Source organism: Cheilinus undulatus, linkage group 2 (genome assembly GCF_018320785.1).
Source record: "Cheilinus undulatus linkage group 2, ASM1832078v1, whole genome shotgun sequence".
Classification (NCBI taxonomy): Eukaryota; Metazoa; Chordata; class Actinopteri; order Labriformes; family Labridae; genus Cheilinus; species Cheilinus undulatus.
This window is the reverse complement of record NC_054866.1, coordinates 55439751-55457578: the sequence shown is the minus strand read 5'-3', so window position 1 is coordinate 55457578 and position 17828 is coordinate 55439751. Positions and strand designations below refer to the sequence as shown.

The 17828-nt window shown below is 40.6% G+C and overlaps 1 protein-coding gene across 2 annotated transcripts; it reads left to right on the top strand.

Annotated features, from left to right (window-relative positions):
- The first annotated feature begins 74 nt into the window (after nucleotides 1-74).
- LOC121518418 (transmembrane 4 L6 family member 1) lies at nucleotides 75-15579 on the top strand. Of its 2 annotated transcripts, none has more exons than XM_041800713.1 (6): nucleotides 75-1639; nucleotides 3375-3551; nucleotides 3739-3807; nucleotides 5000-5154; nucleotides 7775-7967; nucleotides 15484-15579. In XM_041800713.1, exons 2-6 carry the CDS (start codon nucleotides 3375-3377, stop codon nucleotides 15502-15504), a joined length of 615 nt encoding a protein of 204 aa, XP_041656647.1. In that variant the 5' UTR covers nucleotides 75-1639; the 3' UTR covers nucleotides 15505-15579. The 2 variants fall into 2 exon arrangements, with proteins under 2 accessions (XP_041656647.1, XP_041656655.1); XM_041800721.1 differs by lacking the exons at nucleotides 7775-7967; nucleotides 15484-15579 and adding exons at nucleotides 4412-4502; nucleotides 4614-4723; nucleotides 4814-4894 and having other exon boundaries at nucleotides 75-3551; nucleotides 5000-5131.
- Nucleotides 15580-17828: the final 2249 nt, after the last annotated feature.

The following is a 17828-nucleotide window of genomic DNA, read 5'->3' as shown; positions in this document are numbered from 1 at the left end:
TGGATGATTAGTGGATGGTTGGATGATTAATGAATGTTTGGATGGATGATTAGTGGATGGTTGGATGATTAATGGATGTTTGGATGGATGATTAGTTGATGGTTGGATGAATGAGTGATGGATGGTTGGATTTTATTTTTTTTCAGCACACTGTCCATTGTGACACATCACCTCACCCGTTCCATTTGAAGGATTCACAGAAAACTGTAATGACCAGGAACTTTACAGTTATAATTTATTTAATTGTCATTATTACTGTCATCATTATAGTAATGATAATAGTTTTGTTGATTTATAATAAGTCACTGATAATCATTATAAGCAGTAGTATTTATGTATACTATTGTAGTGTCAGTATAAACATATTTAATATGGCCTACTATAATTATTGTCCTTGTTTCTTTCTTTAAATATTGTCATTCTACTTCCTCTCTGTTAAACCACCCGATCATCAGAATCAGCTGACAGCACATCACTGTCTGTGGTTTCCCATGAGGCTTTGCTGCCATTGAGTCACTCTGACATCTAAACAGATTTTAGTTAAAACAATTTAGCATCTGTGGCATGGTGAACTTTGAACTTCCTACAACCAACATTCAGAAACTTGTGATTTAAACTGAAATTGACATCCTTCCCACAGTGCTATGTAGCTTAGCCTCAGTGTAGGTGTCAGGCTTCTCTAAAAATAACAAGAGCAAAGTTCTCTAAAACTAAAAACAACCTTTTTTGAAGCTGAGATGAACACTGACACATTTCCTGTGACACAGAATGTTGTAGAATCTCCAGTTTCAGCAGAGTAACCTTCAGTCTCATTCATACCTGCGAAATGTAATGTTGTAGCAACTCCAGACTCAGCAGAGTAACCTTCACTCTCATTCGTACCTGTGGGATGAAATGTTTCCCATAGTGCATTGGTATTAGTTTTTTCCTTCTTATTGATATTTTTTCACTTTCAAGACCATTTCTGGACCTTTCTCCTACTAGCTTTACTGTAGTCTTTATGTTGACATCATAATGTTTGATTATTGTAATGGTTCTAGTAGAGTATGTTTTCCATGCTTCTACAGTTTGATTGACCTGATCAGTGCCACAGTGTTTATTGATCAGATCAATGCCATGGCGCTGATTGATCTGATCAATGCCACAGCGTTAATTGACCTGATCAATGCCACGGCGTTGATTGATCAGATCAATGCCACGGCGCTGATTGATCCGATCAATGCCATGGCGTTAATTGATCAGATCAATGCCACGGCGCTGATTGATCCGATCAATGCCACGGCGTTGATTGACCTGATCAATGGCACGGCGTTGATTGACCTGATCAATGGCACGGCGTTGATTGACCTGATCAATGCCACGGCAATTATTGATCTGATCAATGCCACGGTGCAAATGCCTTGACTTTTATTGATCTCTTTTTTTTCTGATTTTTATTGATCTGTATTTTCTTTCTGAGCCTCACAGACACACGCTGACATCATCTGTGGTTAAACACACGTTCATGCTGTAAACATGAGAAAAGGTGACTCGTCGTCACAGGACTTCCTGTTTCTTTCTATGGAGGAGGCGTGTCTAATGTCAGAGAATAAAGGTCTGATGCCGTGGCGAACGTTAGAGTCAGTCAGCAGCCTTGAGGGTGAGTATCACACACAGACAGCAATGATAGGGTTGACACATGCTCACATGTTTCTACAGTGTTTATTCTTAGTCTCAATTTTCCTGAACCTCACTCTGATTTAATCTGAGACAGCCTTTAATCTCTTATCTCCTGTCTGTGATTTCTCATGAGTCTCTGAACAACCAGCCGTCTGCCACTCTTTCTGCTTATTAACCAGCAAAATTAATGATTGAGATTTGACTGAATCTTAGATAGAGTATCATCAGATGGTTTGAGAGCTGCCACCATGGACATAGGAGTTTGTGCTTCAATGACGAAGGAGTTACAAGGTTGAGGCATTACCACTTTTTGAGTATTTTTACTGGTTTGACAATGATCATCAAGATCTAGGTGATCTGACCCTGCAGCCCTGATCGAGGTACACCTGACCCTGCAGCCCTGATCTGAGTACACCTGACCATGGAGCCCTGATCTTGGTACACCTGACCCTGCAGCCCTGATCTAGGTACACCTGACCTTGCAGCCCTGATCTAGGTACACCTGACCCTGAAGCCCTAATCTGAGTACACTGACCATGGAGCCCTGATCTGAGTACACCTGACCCTGGATCCCTGATCTTGGTACACCTGACCCTGCAGCCCTGATCTGGATACACCTGACCCTGCAGCCCTGATCTAGGTACACCTCACCCTGAAGCCCTAATCTGAGTACAGTGACCATGAAGCCCTGATCTGAGTACACCTGACCCTGGAGCCCTGATCTTGGTACACTTGACCCTGCAGCCCTGATCTAGGTACACCTGACCCTGCAGCCCTGATCTAGCTAGACCTGACCATGGAGCCCTGATCTGAGTACACCTGACCCTGGAGCCCTGATCTGAGTACAACTGACCCTGAAGCCCTGACCAAGGTACACCTGACCATGGGGCTCTGATCAAGGTACACCTGACCCTGCCACCCCAATCTAGTTACACCTGACCCCAGAGCCCTGATCTTGGAACACTTGACCCAGCAGTCCTGATCTAGGTAGACCTGACCATGGAGCCCTGATCTGAGTAGACCTGACCATGGGGCCCTGATCTGAGTACACCTGACCATGGGGCTCTGAGTACACTTGACAATGGGGCCCTGATCTGAGTACACCTGACCATGGGACCCTGATCTGAGTACATCTGACTATGCAGCCCTGATCTAAGTACACCTGACCACGGAGCCCTTATTTGAATACACCTGAACCTGTTGCCCTGATGTGAGGTACACTTGACCATGGGGCCCTGATCTAAGACAACTGACCATGCAGCCCAGATCTAAGTATGCCTGACCATGGGACCCTGATCTGAGTACAACTGACTATGGGGCCCTGATATGAGTACAACTTACCATGGGACCCTGATCTGAGTACAACTGACTATGCAGCCCTGATCTGAGAACACCTGACCATGGGGCCCTGATCTGAGGTACACATGACCAAGATAATTCTGATTCTTGCCTGTGGAGGAGGCCTGAGACTGATTCCTGTCGACTTGAGTACAGGGTCTAAGAGTCCTCTCTTAGTGTCCTGTCTCCTTAAAACCCTGGTTTACTCTCACAGGGGCCATTTACAGCTGTAGCAGTAGGTAGATGTGGAGGTGGGTAGAGGGTTGATGTTGATGTCTCTGAAATATCAAAAATGTGTTTTTTTTACTTTTATTTAAACATTGTAACATCATGCAAACATTATGCAAACACCTTGCTAACCAGCTGTCTGCTTACAGATGTGTGTGTCTCGGTGTGTACGGTGTGTCGGTATCTCTCTGGTTCCCCTGGCAATAGTCTGCGTGCTGTCCAACATCCTACTGCTATTTCCTGAACTGAAGATCCACTTCCTGTTGGAGGGTCATGTGACCAGAGAAGCCAGTTGGGCAACAGGACTGTGGGGGTCGGGCTTCCTTGTAAGTTTTTGAGTTGACTGTTCTTACAATGTAAAATACAAAGAAATATCATTAATATTAACAATGTTTCTCTGTTTACATCATATCTGCATTAAGGTTAATGGTGATAAATACACAGAGACATAATTAATGTTGTTTCTTGTTTAACGTCATATCAGAAGAAAAATGATTGCTGATTTGGTTTTAGGTTCTCCTCGGAGCACGAGTATTTGTTCAGAACAGCAACACCAGAGGATGCTGTGCCTTCAGGACCAAGGTAAGTTAACGATAAACCAGAAACTAAAGATGAGGGGAATATCTGACAGTTTTTGTTCAGTGAAAATGTGTTTTCAAACATCTTCATCATTTTGGTCCTCAGTTTTTTTTTATTATCTATGGTCAGTTAGCCAGGAAGGTTCTGTCTGATCAGATGAGCTCTGAGGAAGAATCTCCCTATGGAAGAGTGGAGAAAAGCCGATATATAGTATCTGGTGTCAAAAACATGGATGATTACAGACATGAGGTCAGTTTCAGCTGATTTTAACATGATCTTGTGGTCTGAAGCATCGTGCCCTCTGAGGACATGATGCTTCAGACCACAAGACCTCAAGGATGCCAGGGATCAAACATTTTCAGGAGCAAAACATGGACAATCAAAACCATTAAGTTACTGTAGTATACTGTGTTAGCAGTAATCTAGTCATTAAAACATAAAGGTAGAATTATGCAAAACAAGAGCTGACCTTTGTGTAACCTAGGTGTGTTCTGTGTGTGTCCCAGGCTTTTACAGCTGTGTCCTTTTGTGTCCCAGGTGTTACAGGTGTGTCCTTGTGTGTCCGGGATTTTACAGGTGTGTCCTTGTGTGTCCCTGGATTTTACAGGTGTGTCCTTGTGTGTCCCAGGATTTTACAGGTGTGTCCTTGTGTGTCCCGGGTGTTACAGATGTGTCCTCGTTTGTTCCAGGTGTAACAGGTGTGTCCTTGTGTGTCCCGGGTGTTACAGATGTGTCCTCGTTTGTTCCAGGTGTAACAGGTGTGTCCTTGTGTGTCCCAGGTGTTACAGGTGTGTCCTTGTGTGTTACAGGTGTGTCCTTGTGTGTCCCAGGTGTTACAGGTGTTTCTCAGGTGTTACAGATGTGTCCTAATGAGACCCAGGTGTTGCAGGTGTGTCCTTGTGTGTCCCAGATGTTACAGGTGTGTCCTAATGAGACTCATGTGTTACAGGTGTGTCCTTGTGTGTCTCAGGTGTTACAGGTGTGTCCTTGTTTTTCCCTGGTCTTACAGGTGTGTCCTTGTGTGTCCCAGGTCTTACAGGTGTGTCCTTGTGTGTACCAGGTGTAACAGGTGTTATCCTAGGTGTAACAGGTGTGTCTCTTTACTTTACAGGCATGTCCTAATGAGACCCAGGTGTGACAGGTGTTTCTTTGAATGTCTCAGATGTTTCAGGTGTCTCTGTGTTTCTGTGTCCAGATGCTATCCCAGGTGATTGTCTCAGGGGCTTGCGTGTTGGCGGCGGCATTCTGTTGTCTCGTCAGCCTCACTGGTCTCTCTCAGGGCCCTCTGTGTCGCTACAACTCCACCTCTGGGTACAGTTGGGGGGTCCCTTTGCAGCCACATCCAGACAGGTAAGAAAAGCATGATATACCATTAGCCACTTTATTAGTTACCCCTCCTCTTCATCTGCCCACAATTACAATTACCATCAATCATGTGGCAGAAACCATTGATGTGGACATGTAGATATGGTGAGGACGACGTGCTGAAAGTCATAGAGACAGAGAGGTGATTTCTTGAATGTAGCATGGTTGTTGGTGGCAGATGAAGAGGACATCTAGGCCATCACAACAATCTATAGAGTTTTCAGAGAGCCGAGAGGGACAGAGGGAGTCTCCAGAGAGCATCCGTTCATTCTATTAAAATGCTTTCGACAAGGCAGAGGAGAACAAACCAGTGGTAGTAGATAGTCAGGGACACAACACCAAAAGCGACCAGGCACAAGTGGGAGAAGACCACCTTGCTAGGCTGAGTGGAACACTCAGCTAAAGGATGGGACGGGAAGGAGAGGAGATGAGACATGACAGGACGAGACAGGAATGGTACAAGATGGGACTTAAAGAAATGAAACAAAACAAGATGAGACAAGATGGGACAGGACTGGACGGGACAGGATAAGACAAGACCAGACAAGACTAGACAAGATGGAACAGGCCAGGGCATGACTGCGGAATACAGGACAGGATTAGACAAGATGGAACAAGATGAAACAGGTTCAAATGTCTCCAACAAGGCAAAGGAGAATGAGCAGACCGTAAGCTGATGGTCAGGGACACAATTCCAAAAGCCACTGGATACAACCGGCAAAAGACCACCTTGCAAGGCTGAGCAGGACACTCAGCTTAAGGACAGGATGAAACAAGACAGGAAGGGATTGGACAAGAAGAGACAGGACAAGACGGGATATGATGACACAGGACGAGATGAGATGAAACGGGACAAGGCTTGACCAAAAAAGACGGGATGGGACGAGAAGACATGGAATGAGACGGGACGTGATAAGAGGGGAAGAGACTGGACAGGATGAAATGAGACAAACAGGATAAGATGAGACCGGACGGGATGGGCCAAAACAGGAAAGGATTAGACTAGACTTGACAGGACGGAACAAGGGGCAACAAGACAGGACAGGATTATATGAGATGAAAAGGGATAAGACAAGAAGGGACAAGACTAGGGGGGATAAGGGAAGAAGAAAAAGAGCAAGACAAAGCAAGATGAGAAGGTTGGGGTGGGACAGCACCAGACAAGACAGGATGGGATGAGACGAGATGGAAGGGATTCATGGGATGGGATGGGAAAGGATGGAAGGAAGAGGAGGGACAGGATAGAATGAGACGAGACAAAACAAGATGAGACAAGAAGAAACAAGACTAGACGAGATGAGACACATTGAGACGAGACAAAATTAGACAATATGAGACACAATGAGACAAGATGAAACAATATGAGACACAATGAGCTGAGACAATTTGAGAAAAGAGACAAACTTTGGCTCTTTGGTTGAGATAGGATTTGACACTGTCTCAAAGAAGACTTTCATGAGTTGAGGTCAGTCTTCTGAAGGATCTGAGACCTACTGTCCTTGGTTACTCGATCAGCTGAGACACAAAAGTGTAGGGTTGGGTATTGCTAAGAACCTCACGATTCAATTCGATTCGATTCTTTAGGTTGCAATTCTATTCGATATCGATTCAGTATTGTTTAAATGCTTTGATGTTGATTCAGTAATAAGTAGAAATACACAAATGACCTGTTGACAATTTTTAATAATTGTTTTCATGCCCATGTGAACATATGTGGTAGGTCACCTCAAATTTTTTAGCAATAAAACATCTGAAAATAAAAATTTGCACAATAGTAACTTATTTGTGCATAAGGAGTACAAAAGTAAAAAACATGCCAGTTCTGTATAAACACTAAAAAAGTAAAGTGCATGTAAACTTTTATAATATTTCCTTCCTCTTTAAAATTGTGATAAACCTCACATAACATGGTTATGGTTGGTTGTTGATTGGTTTAGTTTGGCCTCCGTCCATACAACACGAATCACACGCACAGTGACCCCCACTGGCCAGGAGGTGAATTGATTCAGAGGATTTGCTGAATCAATATTGAATTGAGGGGAGAAATATTGCGATGCATCGATTAATCGATATTTTTACCCACCCCTACAAAAGTGCATGGGACATCCTCCACTATAATCACCATTAGACCCTGTCATAGTAGATCCTGATTCTAAGTCCTGATCCATCTAAACATCCTTCACTTAGGTGGGAAATCTCTCGATGCTTCAACCTTTAAAGATTATGTGGAAAGAGATTTCCTCACACCTGTCACATACGCTGCACCTGAAACCAGCAGACAGGCTACAGAAGACCACAGCAGGTGCCAGTCTGATCAGCTTAGGACAGCAAACAGAGGCTACAGTTCACAGGATCACCAGAGGAGGACAGTAGAAGACTAGAATCAGGTTTTCCGGTCTGATTAGTCTGGCAGGCCTGTAGATTCATCATGGACGTGCAGCAAATGTGATGTTATCATGTCAACAAGGACCAGAATGTCTGAGAAATAGTTCAAGACTATGAGGAATCTACAGTGAAGAACCTCTGGGGGGTCCAACAGGAAACAGTCTAGGTGTCCCTAATAAAGTGGCCAGTAGGTGTACAGAGCTCTCTCTCTCTCTTTCAGTCATGCAGGTTACCTTTATAATAGCTCTCTGTGGTCCGGCGTTTGTCTCGAGCCCAGCGGCGTGGTTCAGTGGAATCTGGTTCTGTTTGGTGTGATGGGGGGTGCCAGTGGGCTGCAGGTCCTTCTCTGTCTAGCCAACGTCTTCAACTCCCTGCTTGGCCTGATCCTGGGACCTGGGGTCTGCAAGAACCAGGTCAGTGATTGGCCCCTGCTATAAGGGTCAGACCCAGGCTTGGATCACCAGGAAGAAGGGTTAAGACCTGATATAAGGGTTCAGACCAGGTTTAAGGGATCAGACAAAGTCCAACGATTCAGACCAGGTTTAGGGATTAAGACCAGGTACGAGTGCTAAGAGCAGGTATAAGGGTTAAGATCACGTTAATGGGCACAGATCAAGTTTAGAGATTCGGATCGGGATTTAAGGGTTCAGACCAAGTCCAGGCATTGGGTTCAGGTTTAAGGAATAAGACCAGTTTGAAAGATCCAGACCAGGTTTATAGGTTCAGACCAGATGTAAGGGTTCAGACAAGGTCTAAGGGATCAGACCAGGATTAAGGGTTAAGACCAGATCAGAGGTTTCACACCAGGTACGAGGGTTCAGACCAGGTCCGTTCATACAAGTTTTAAGGATTAAGATCAGGTCCACTGTTTCAGACCATGTTAAAGAATTTAGACCAAGTTTAAGAGATTAGACCAGGTCCAAGGATTCAGACATGGCCTAAATGTTCAAACCAGGTCCAATGGTTCAGACCAGGTCCAAGGTTGAAGACTAGGTCAAGGATTTAGACCATATCCAAGGGTTCAGACTAGGTTCAAGAGTTCAGACAAGATGTAAGGGCTCAGACTAAGATCAAAGATTCAATAGAGGCTTAAGGATTAAGACCAGGTTTTAGAGTTCAGACCAGGTCCAAGGGTTCAGACTAGATTTAAGGGTTCAGACCAGGTTAAGGGATCAGACCAGTTGTAAGAGTTAAGACCATGTCCAAGGGTTAAGACCAGCTTTAAGAGTTCAGACAAGGTTTAAGGATTAAAACCAGGGTCAAGGGTTAAGACAAGGTTTAAGGGGTGAGACCAGATTTAAGGAGTGAGACCAGGTCAAATGGTTCAGACAAGGTTTAAAGATCAAGACAATGTCCAAGGGTTTTTTACAGGTTAAAGGGTAAAGGCCAGGTTCTAGGCTTCATACCAGGCTCCAGGTTAAAGACCAGCTTTGAGGATTGGGACCAGGTTTAATGGCTTAGACAGGTCTAAGGTTTTAGACATGGTTAAAGGGTTTAAGGCTGGTTTAAAGGGCTTCGGCTGGGTTAAATGGACCAGGTTTTAGGATTAAGACCAGGTGTAATGGTTTGGACAAGGTATAATGGCTTAGACACATGGTTTAGGGTTTAAATCAGGTTTAGGGTTTAGATCAGGTTTAATGGCTTAGACGTGGTTTAGGGTTTAGATCAGGTTTAATGGCATAGACATGGTTTAGGGTTTAGATCAGGTTTAATGGCTTAGAGACATGGTTTAGGGTTTAGATCAGGTTTAATGGCATAGACATGGTTTGGGTTTAAATCAAGTTTAATGGCTTAGACATGGTTTAGGATTTCGGCCAGGTGTAAGGGTTTAGACTGGGTTTAAGGGTTTTGACCATGTTTAAGGGTTTACACCAGGTTAAAGAGTTTGGACCAGGTTTAGGGTTTTGGACTGGGTTTAAGTTTTTAGACCAGGTTTATGGGTTTAGACTGGGTTGAAGGGTTTAGACCAGGTTTAAGGGTTTTTTTTACTGGGTTTAAGGGTTTGACCAGAATTAAAGGTTTTTACTGGGTTGAAGGGTTTACACCAGGTTTAAGGGTTAAGACCAGGTTTAAGGGTTTTTTACTGGGTTAAAGGCTTTAGATTAGAATTAGAGGTTTTTACTGGGTTGAAGGGTTTAGACCAGGTATAAGGGTTTTTTATTTTTACTGGGTTGAAGGGTTTAGACCAGGTTGAAGGGTTTTTTTTTATTTTTACTGGGTTTAAGGGTTTAGACCAGGTTAAATGGCTAAGAGACATGGCTTAGGGTTTAGATCAGGTTTAATGGCATAGACATGGTTTAGGGTTTAGATCAGGTTTAATGGCATAGACATAGTTTAGGGTTTAGATCAGGTTTAATGGCATAGACATGGTTTGGGTTTAAATCAAGTTTAATGGCTTAGACATGGTTTAGGGTTTAGATCAGGTTTAATGGCTTAGAGACATGGTTTAGGGTTTAGAACAGGTTTAATGGCATAGACATGGTTTGGGTTTAAATCAAGTTTAATGGCTTAGACATGGTTTGGGATTTCGACCAGGTGTAAGAGTTTAGACTGGGTTTAAGGGTTTTGACCAGGTTTAAGGGTTTACACCAGGTTAAAGAGTTTGGACCAGGTTTAGGGTTTTGGACTGGGTTTAAGTTTTTAGACCAGGTTTATGGGTTTAGACTGGGTTGAAGGGTTTAGACCAGGTTTAAGGGTTAAGACCAGGTTTAAGGGTTTTTTACTGGGTTAAAGGCTTTAGATTAGAGTTAGAGGTTTTTACTGGGTTGAAGGGTTTAGACCAGGTATAAGGGTTTTTTATTTTTACTGGGTTGAAGGGTTTAGACCAGGTTGAAGGGTTTTTTTTATTTTTACTGGGTTTAAGGGTTTAGACCAGGTTAAATGGCTTAGAGACATGGTTTAGGGTTTAGATCAGGTTTAATGGCTTAGAGACATGGTTTAGGGTTTAGATCAGGTTTAATGGCATATACATGGTTTAGGGTTTAGATCAGGTTTAATGGCATAGACATGGTTTAGGGTTTAGATCAGGTTTAATGGCATAGACATGGTTTGGGTTTAAATCAAGTTTAATGGCTTAGACATGGTTTAGGGTTTAGATCAGGTTTAATGGCTTAGAGACATGGTTTAGGGTTTAGATCAGGTTTAATGGCTTAGAGACATGGTTTAGGTTTTAGATCAGGTTTAATGGCATAGACATGGTTTGGGTTTAAATCAAGTTTAATGGCTTAGACATGGTTTAGGATTTCGGCCAGGTGTAAGGGTTTAGACTGGGTTTAAGGGTTTTGACCATGTTTAAGGGTTTACACCAGGTTAAAGAGTTTGGACCAGGTTTAGGGTTTTGGACTGGGTTTAAGTTTTTAGACCAGGTTTATGGGTTTAGACTGGGTTGAAGGGTTTAGACCAGGTTTAAGGGTTTTTTTTACTGGGTTTAAGGGTTTGACCAGAATTAAAGGTTTTTACTGGGTTGAAGGGTTTAGACCAGGTTTAAGGGTTAAGACCAGGTTTAAGGGTTTTTTACTGGGTTAAAGGCTTTAGATTAGAATTAGAGGTTTTTACTGGGTTGAAGGGTTTAGACCAGGTATAAGGGTTTTTTATTTTTACTGGGTTGAAGGGTTTAGACCAGGTTGAAGGGTTTTTTTTTTATTTTTACTGGGTTTAAGGGTTTAGACCAGGTTAAATGTTTAAGAGACATGGCTTAGGGTTTAGATCAGGTTTAATGGCATAGACATGGTTTAGGGTTTAGATCAGGTTTAATGGCATAGACATAGTTTAGGGTTTAGATCAGGTTTAATGGCATAGACATGGTTTGGGTTTAAATCAAGTTTAATGGCTTAGACATGGTTTAGGGTTTAGATCAGGTTTAATGGCTTAGAGACATGGTTTAGGGTTTAGATCAGGTTTAATGGGAAAGACATGGTTTGGGTTTAAATCAAGTTTAATGGCTTAGACATGGTTTGGGATTTCGACCAGGTGTAAGAGTTTAGACTGGGTTTAAGGGTTTTGACCAGGTTTAAGGGTTTACACCAGGTTAAAGAGTTTGGACCAGGTTTAGGGTTTTGGACTGGGTTTAAGTTTTTAGACCAGGTTTATGGGTTTAGACTGGGTTGAAGGGTTTAGACCAGGTTTAAGGTTTTTTTTTACTGGGTTTAAGGGTTTGACCAGAATTAAAGGTTTATACTGGGTTGAAGGGTTTAGACCAGGTTTAAGGGTTAAGACCAGGTTTAAGGGTTTTTTACTGGGTTAAAGGCTTTAGATTAGAGTTAGAGGTTTTTACTGGGTTGAAGGGTTTAGACCAGGTATAAGGGTTTTTTATTTTTACTGGGTTGAAGGGTTTAGACCAGGTTGAAGGGTTTTTTTTATTTTTACTGGGTTTAAGGGTTTAGACCAGGTTAAATGGCTTAGAGACATGGTTTAGGGTTTAGATCAGGTTTAATGGCTTAGAGACATGGTTTAGGGTTTAGATCAGGTTTAATGGCATATACATGGTTTAGGGTTTAGATCAGGTTTAATGGCATAGACATGGTTTAGGGTTTAGATCAGGTTTAATGGCATAGACATGGTTTGGGTTTAAATCAAGTTTAATGGCTTAGACATGGTTTAGGGTTTAGATCAGGTTTAATGGCTTAGAGACATGGTTTAGGGTTTAGATCAGGTTTAATGGCATAGAAACATGGTTTAGGGTTTAGATCAGGTTTAATGGCATAGACATGGTTTAGGGTTTAGATCAGGTTTAATGGCATAGACATAGTTTAGGGTTTAGATCAGGTTTAATGGCATAGACATGGTTTGGGTTTAAATCAAGTTTAATGGCTTAGACATGGTTTAGGGTTTAGATCAGGGAGTTTAGGACCAGGTTTAGGTTAGAGACATGGTTTAGGTTTAGATCAGGTTTAATGACTGGGTAATGGGTGGTTTAAGGGTTTAGATCAGGTTTAATGGCTAGACATGGTTTAGGGTTTAGACCAGGTTTAATGGGTTTAGAGACATGGTTTAAGGGTTTAGACCAGGTTTAATGGGTTAGAGACATGGTTTGAAGGGTTTAGACCAGGTTGAAGGGTTTTTTTTTATTTTTACTGGGTTTAAGGGTTTAGACCAGGTTAAATGGCTAAGAGACATGGCTTAGGGTTTAGATCAGGTTTAATGGCATAGACATGGTTTAGGGTTTAGATCAGGTTTAATGGCATAGACATAGTTTAGGGTTTAGATCAGGTTTAATGGCTTAGAGACATGGTTTTGGGTTTAGATCAGGTTTAATGGCATAGACATGGTTTAGGGTTTAGATCAGGTTTAATGGCATAGACATGGTTTGGGTTTAAATCAAGTTTAATGGCTTAGACATGGTTTAGGGTTTAGATCAGGTTTAATGGCTTAGACATGGTTTAGGATTTCGACCAGGTGTAAGAGTTTAGACTGGGTTTAAGGGTTTTGACCAGGTTTAAGGGTTTACACCAGGTTAAAGAGTTTGGACCAGGTTTAGGGTTTTGGACTGGGTTTAAGTTTTTAGACCAGAATTAAAGGTTTTTACTGGGTTGAAGGGTTTAGACCAGGTATAAGGGTTTTTTATTTTTACTGGGTTGAAGGGTTTAGACCAGGTTTAAGGGTTTTTTTAATTTTTAGCGGGTTTAAGGGTTTAGACCAGGTTAAATGGCTTAGAGACATGGCTTAGGGTTTAGATCAGGTTTAATGGCATAGACATGGTTTAGGGTTTAGATCAGGTTTAATGGCATAGACATAGTTTAGGGTTTAGATCAGGTTTAATGGCATAGACATGGTTTGGGTTTAAATCAAGTTTAATGGCTTAGACATGGTTTAGGGTTTAGATCAGGTTTAATGGCTTAGAGACATGGTTTAGGGTTTAGATCAGGTTTAATGGGAAAGACATGGTTTGGGTTTAAATCAAGTTTAATGGCTTAGACATGGTTTGGGATTTCGACCAGGTGTAAGAGTTTAGACTGGGTTTAAGGGTTTTGACCAGGTTTAAGGGTTTACACCAGGTTAAAGAGTTTGGACCAGGTTTAGGGTTTTGGACTGGGTTTAAGTTTTTAGACCAGGTTTATGGGTTTAGACTGGGTTGAAGGGTTTAGACCAGGTTTAAGGTTTTTTTTTACTGGGTTTAAGGGTTTGACCAGAATTAAAGGTTTATACTGGGTTGAAGGGTTTAGACCAGGTTTAAGGGTTAAGACCAGGTTTAAGGGTTTTTTACTGGGTTAAAGGCTTTAGATTAGAGTTAGAGGTTTTTACTGGGTTGAAGGGTTTAGACCAGGTATAAGGGTTTTTTATTTTTACTGGGTTGAAGGGTTTAGACCAGGTTGAAGGGTTTTTTTTATTTTTACTGGGTTTAAGGGTTTAGACCAGGTTAAATGGCTTAGAGACATGGTTTAGGGTTTAGATCAGGTTTAATGGCTTAGAGACATGGTTTAGGGTTTAGATCAGGTTTAATGGCATAGACATGGTTTAGGGTTTGGATCAGGTTTAATGGCATAGACATGGTTTGGGTTTAAATCAAGTTTAATGGCTTAGACATGGTTTAGGGTTTAGATCAGGTTTAATGGCTTAGAGACATGGTTTAGGGTTTAGATCAGGTTTAATGGCATAGAGACATGGTTTAGGGTTTAGATCAGGTTTAATGGCTTAGACATGGTTTAGGGTTTAGATCAGGTTTAATGGCTTAGACATGGTTTAGGGTTTAGATCAGGTTTAATGGCATAGACATGGTTTAGGGTTTAAATCAAGTTTAATGGCTTAGACATGGTTTAGGGTTTAGATCAGGTTTAATGGCTTAGACATTGTTTAGGATTTCGACCAGGTGTAAGAGTTTAGACTGGGTTTAAGGGTTTTGACCAGGTTTAAGGGTTTACACCAGGTTAAAGAGTTTGGACCAGGTTTAGGGTTTTGGACTGGGGTTAAGTTTTTAGACCAGGTTTATGGGTTTAGACTGGGTTGAAGGGTTTAGACCAGGTTTAAGGGTTTTTTTTACTGGGTTTAAGGGTTTGACCAGAATTAAAGGTTTTTACTGGGTTGAAGGGTTTAGACCAGGTTTAAGGGTTAAGACCAGGTTTAAGGGTTTTTTACTGGGTTAAAGGCTTTAGATTAGAGTTAGAGGTTTTTACTGGGTTGAAGGGTTTAGACCAGGTATAAGGGTTTTTTATTTTTACTGGGTTGAAGGGTTTAGACCAGGTTTAAGGGTTTTTTAATTTTTAGCGGGTTTAAGGGTTTAGACCAGGTTTAAGGGTTTTTTTTACTGGGTTGAAGGGTTTAGACCAGAATTAAAGGTTTTTACTGGGTTGAAGGATTTAGACCAGGTTTAAGGGTTTTTTTACTGGGTTGAAGGGTTTAGACCAGGTTTAAGGGTTTTTTACTGGGTTGAAGGGCTTAGACCAGAATTAAAGGTTTTTACTGGGTTGAAGGATTTAGACCAGGTTTAAGGGTTTTTTTTACTGGGTTGAAGGGTTTAGACCAGGTTTAAGGGTTTTTTACTGGGTTGAAGGGTTCAGACCAGGTTTAAGGGTTTTTTTTTTTTTTTTACTGGGTTGAAGGGTTCAGACCAGGTTTAAGGGTTTTTTTTACTGGGTTGAAGGGTTTAGACCAGGTTTAAGGGTTTTTTTACTGGGTTGAAGGGTTTAGACCAGAATTAAAGGTTTTTACTGGGTTGAAGGGTTTAGACCAGGTTTAAGGGTTTAGACCAGGTTTAAGGGTTTTTTTACTGGGTTGAAGGGTTTAGACCAGGTTTAAGGGTTTAGACCAGGTTTAAGGGTTTTGTTTTTTTTTTACTGGGTTGAAGGGTTTAGACCAGGTTTAAGGGTTTTTTACTGGGTTGAAGGGTCTAGACCAGGTTTAGTGATTAATATTTTTGATGAATTCAAAGTTAACAGATGAAGTAAATCAGATAAATTATCAATAATGCATTGATCCCCCGTTTGTGTGTTACAGGTAGTTCCTGTTTCAGTTTAAAGCCCATCAATTTCAAACAAGGAGGCAAGAAGATACTTTTATTTTGTTGGGATTCTGGACTCTGATGCACTTTATGAATGAATTTAAATTATTTTAAATTATGAAATAAATAAATATTAAACTCTAATTCTGAGTATCTTTGTTTTTTAAGGTTCCCTCTTATTTTGAAGGGTTTCTGATTGGGTGATGCTTTTACAGTGATCAATCATTCTGATTATCAGTAGCACCTTTTACATCATGTGTCCTATCCTCATTGAATGTCACATGATAAATGGTCCTGCCCTGATCACTACTACCCATCAGCATCTTCCTTTGTCACACTGCCACCTACTGTTGAGGGCCGGTACTACCTCATAAACAGAGTTCACTGTGCTTATTGTTTTTTTTTGTTTGTTTGTTTTTTTAATTAAAGGTGCAGTGTGTAAAATTGGGACTATCAACATCTAACAGTCAATTCTGGAGTGTGATGCTCATTTCTCTGGTGATAACTGTGGGAACCAGTGAAGTTTAAAAATCAATACATGCTTAAAGGTGCAGTGTGTAATATTTAGCCTATTAGCATTTAACAAAACAAGCTTGGTTAAAATGAAACATAACATTTATAAGCAGATTGATCCAAATTAGTGTTGACATCTGATAACACATTTTTTAAATTTATGTTTTAAATTAACTCAGAATAAGCCTTTTATTCATACATAGGGAGGGTCCCCTCCAAGGACGCTGCCATCTTGGATTTTTGCATTTTGCCTGTTTCTATGGCACCATAGGAGGGACCAAATAGCAGTTAAGCATGTATTGATTTTTAAACTTCACTGGTTCCCACAGTTATCACCAGAGAAATGAGCATCACACTCCAGAATTGACTGTTAGATGTTGATAGTCCCAATTTTACACACTGTACCTTTAACTGTTATTTGGTTCCTTTTATGGTGCCATAGAAACAGGCAAAATGCAAAAATCCAAGATGGCAGCATGGAGGGGACCCTCCCTATGTATGAATAAAAGGCTTATTCTGAGTTAATTTAAAACATAAATTTAAAAAATGTGTTATCAGATGTTAACACTAATTTAGATCAATCTACTTATAAATGTTATGTTTCATTTTAACCAAGCTTGTTTTGCTAAATGCTACTAGGCTAAATATTACACACTGTACCTTTAAAAGGAACCCTGCATGATCAGACAAGTTCATCTTGTTGGATAGATATTTGTGTCTCTCTGATGTATGTTGAACTAAAAATCTCCCTAAATACCCTACATATCTACATTTTGAGTAAATTTTAGCTCATAAACTCACCGGGAGGCAGTGGTGGACAAAGTATTCAACTCCAGTACTTGAGTCAAAGTATTGATACTCGTGGTCAAATCTTACTCAAGTACAAGTAAGAGTTGCTTGGTGAAATTTTACTCAAGTTAAAGTATAAAAGTACTTTCTCTTAAAAATACTTAAGTATTCAAAAGTACACGCATTTAAAAAGCGTTGACTGTGATTGGTTTCCTTTTGTAAGGAGCCCATGTCTCTCTCGTAACTACAGTCAGTGATTCTAAATATGATATCATTATTATAGTGTATAGTATTATTATACAAACACCATGTCTCTCTGGTAACTACAGTCACTGATTCTAAATATGATATCATTATTATAGTGTATAATATTATTATACAAACACTATGTCTCTCTGGTAACTACAGTCACTGATTCTAAATATGATATCATTATTATAGTGTATAGTATTATTATACAAACACTATGTCTCTCTGGTAACTACAGTCACTGATTCTAAATATGATATCATTATTATAGTGTATAATATTTTACAAACACCATGTCTCTCTCTGGTAACTACAGTCAGTGATTTTAAATATGATATCATTATTATAGTATATAAATATTATATAAACACCATGTCTCTCTCTCTCTCTGGTAACTGCAGTCAGCGATTCTAAATATGATATCATTATTATAGTGTATAATATTATTATACAAACACCATGTCTCTCTCTGGTAACTACAGTCAGTGATTTTAAATATGATATCATTATTATAGCATATAAATATTATATAAACACCATGTCCCCCTCTCTGGTGGCTACAGTCAGTGATTCTAAAAACGATATCATTATTATAGTACATAAATATTATATAAATAGAGACTAGCAGCCCAGAAAACATGACCATAGTGTCACAGCTTGTGTTACTGCTGTGGTAAACCAGTGAAGACTACAGACCACGTGGTCTTTGATTGGTTGGATTATTGTGTTGAACTCTGCTGAGTGTTCATCAACTATGGGTGTATCTCACTTCTCTTGTTATAAGGCTTGA

What these genes read in the sequence shown, in the direction of transcription:
- LOC121518418 (XM_041800713.1), top strand. Translation starts at nt 3,375, where the DNA reads ATGTGTGTGTCTCGGTGTGTACGGTGTGTCGGTATCTCTCTGGTTCCC. An exon ending in TGTGGGGGTCGGGCTTCCTT is followed by an intron (nt 3,552 to 3,738) that starts GTAAGTTTTTGA and finishes ATTTGGTTTTAG; the next exon opens with GTTCTCCTCGGAGCACGAGT. An exon ending in TTGCAGCCACATCCAGACAG is followed by an intron (nt 5,155 to 7,774) that starts GTAAGAAAAGCA and finishes TCTCTCTTTCAG; the next exon opens with TCATGCAGGTTACCTTTATA.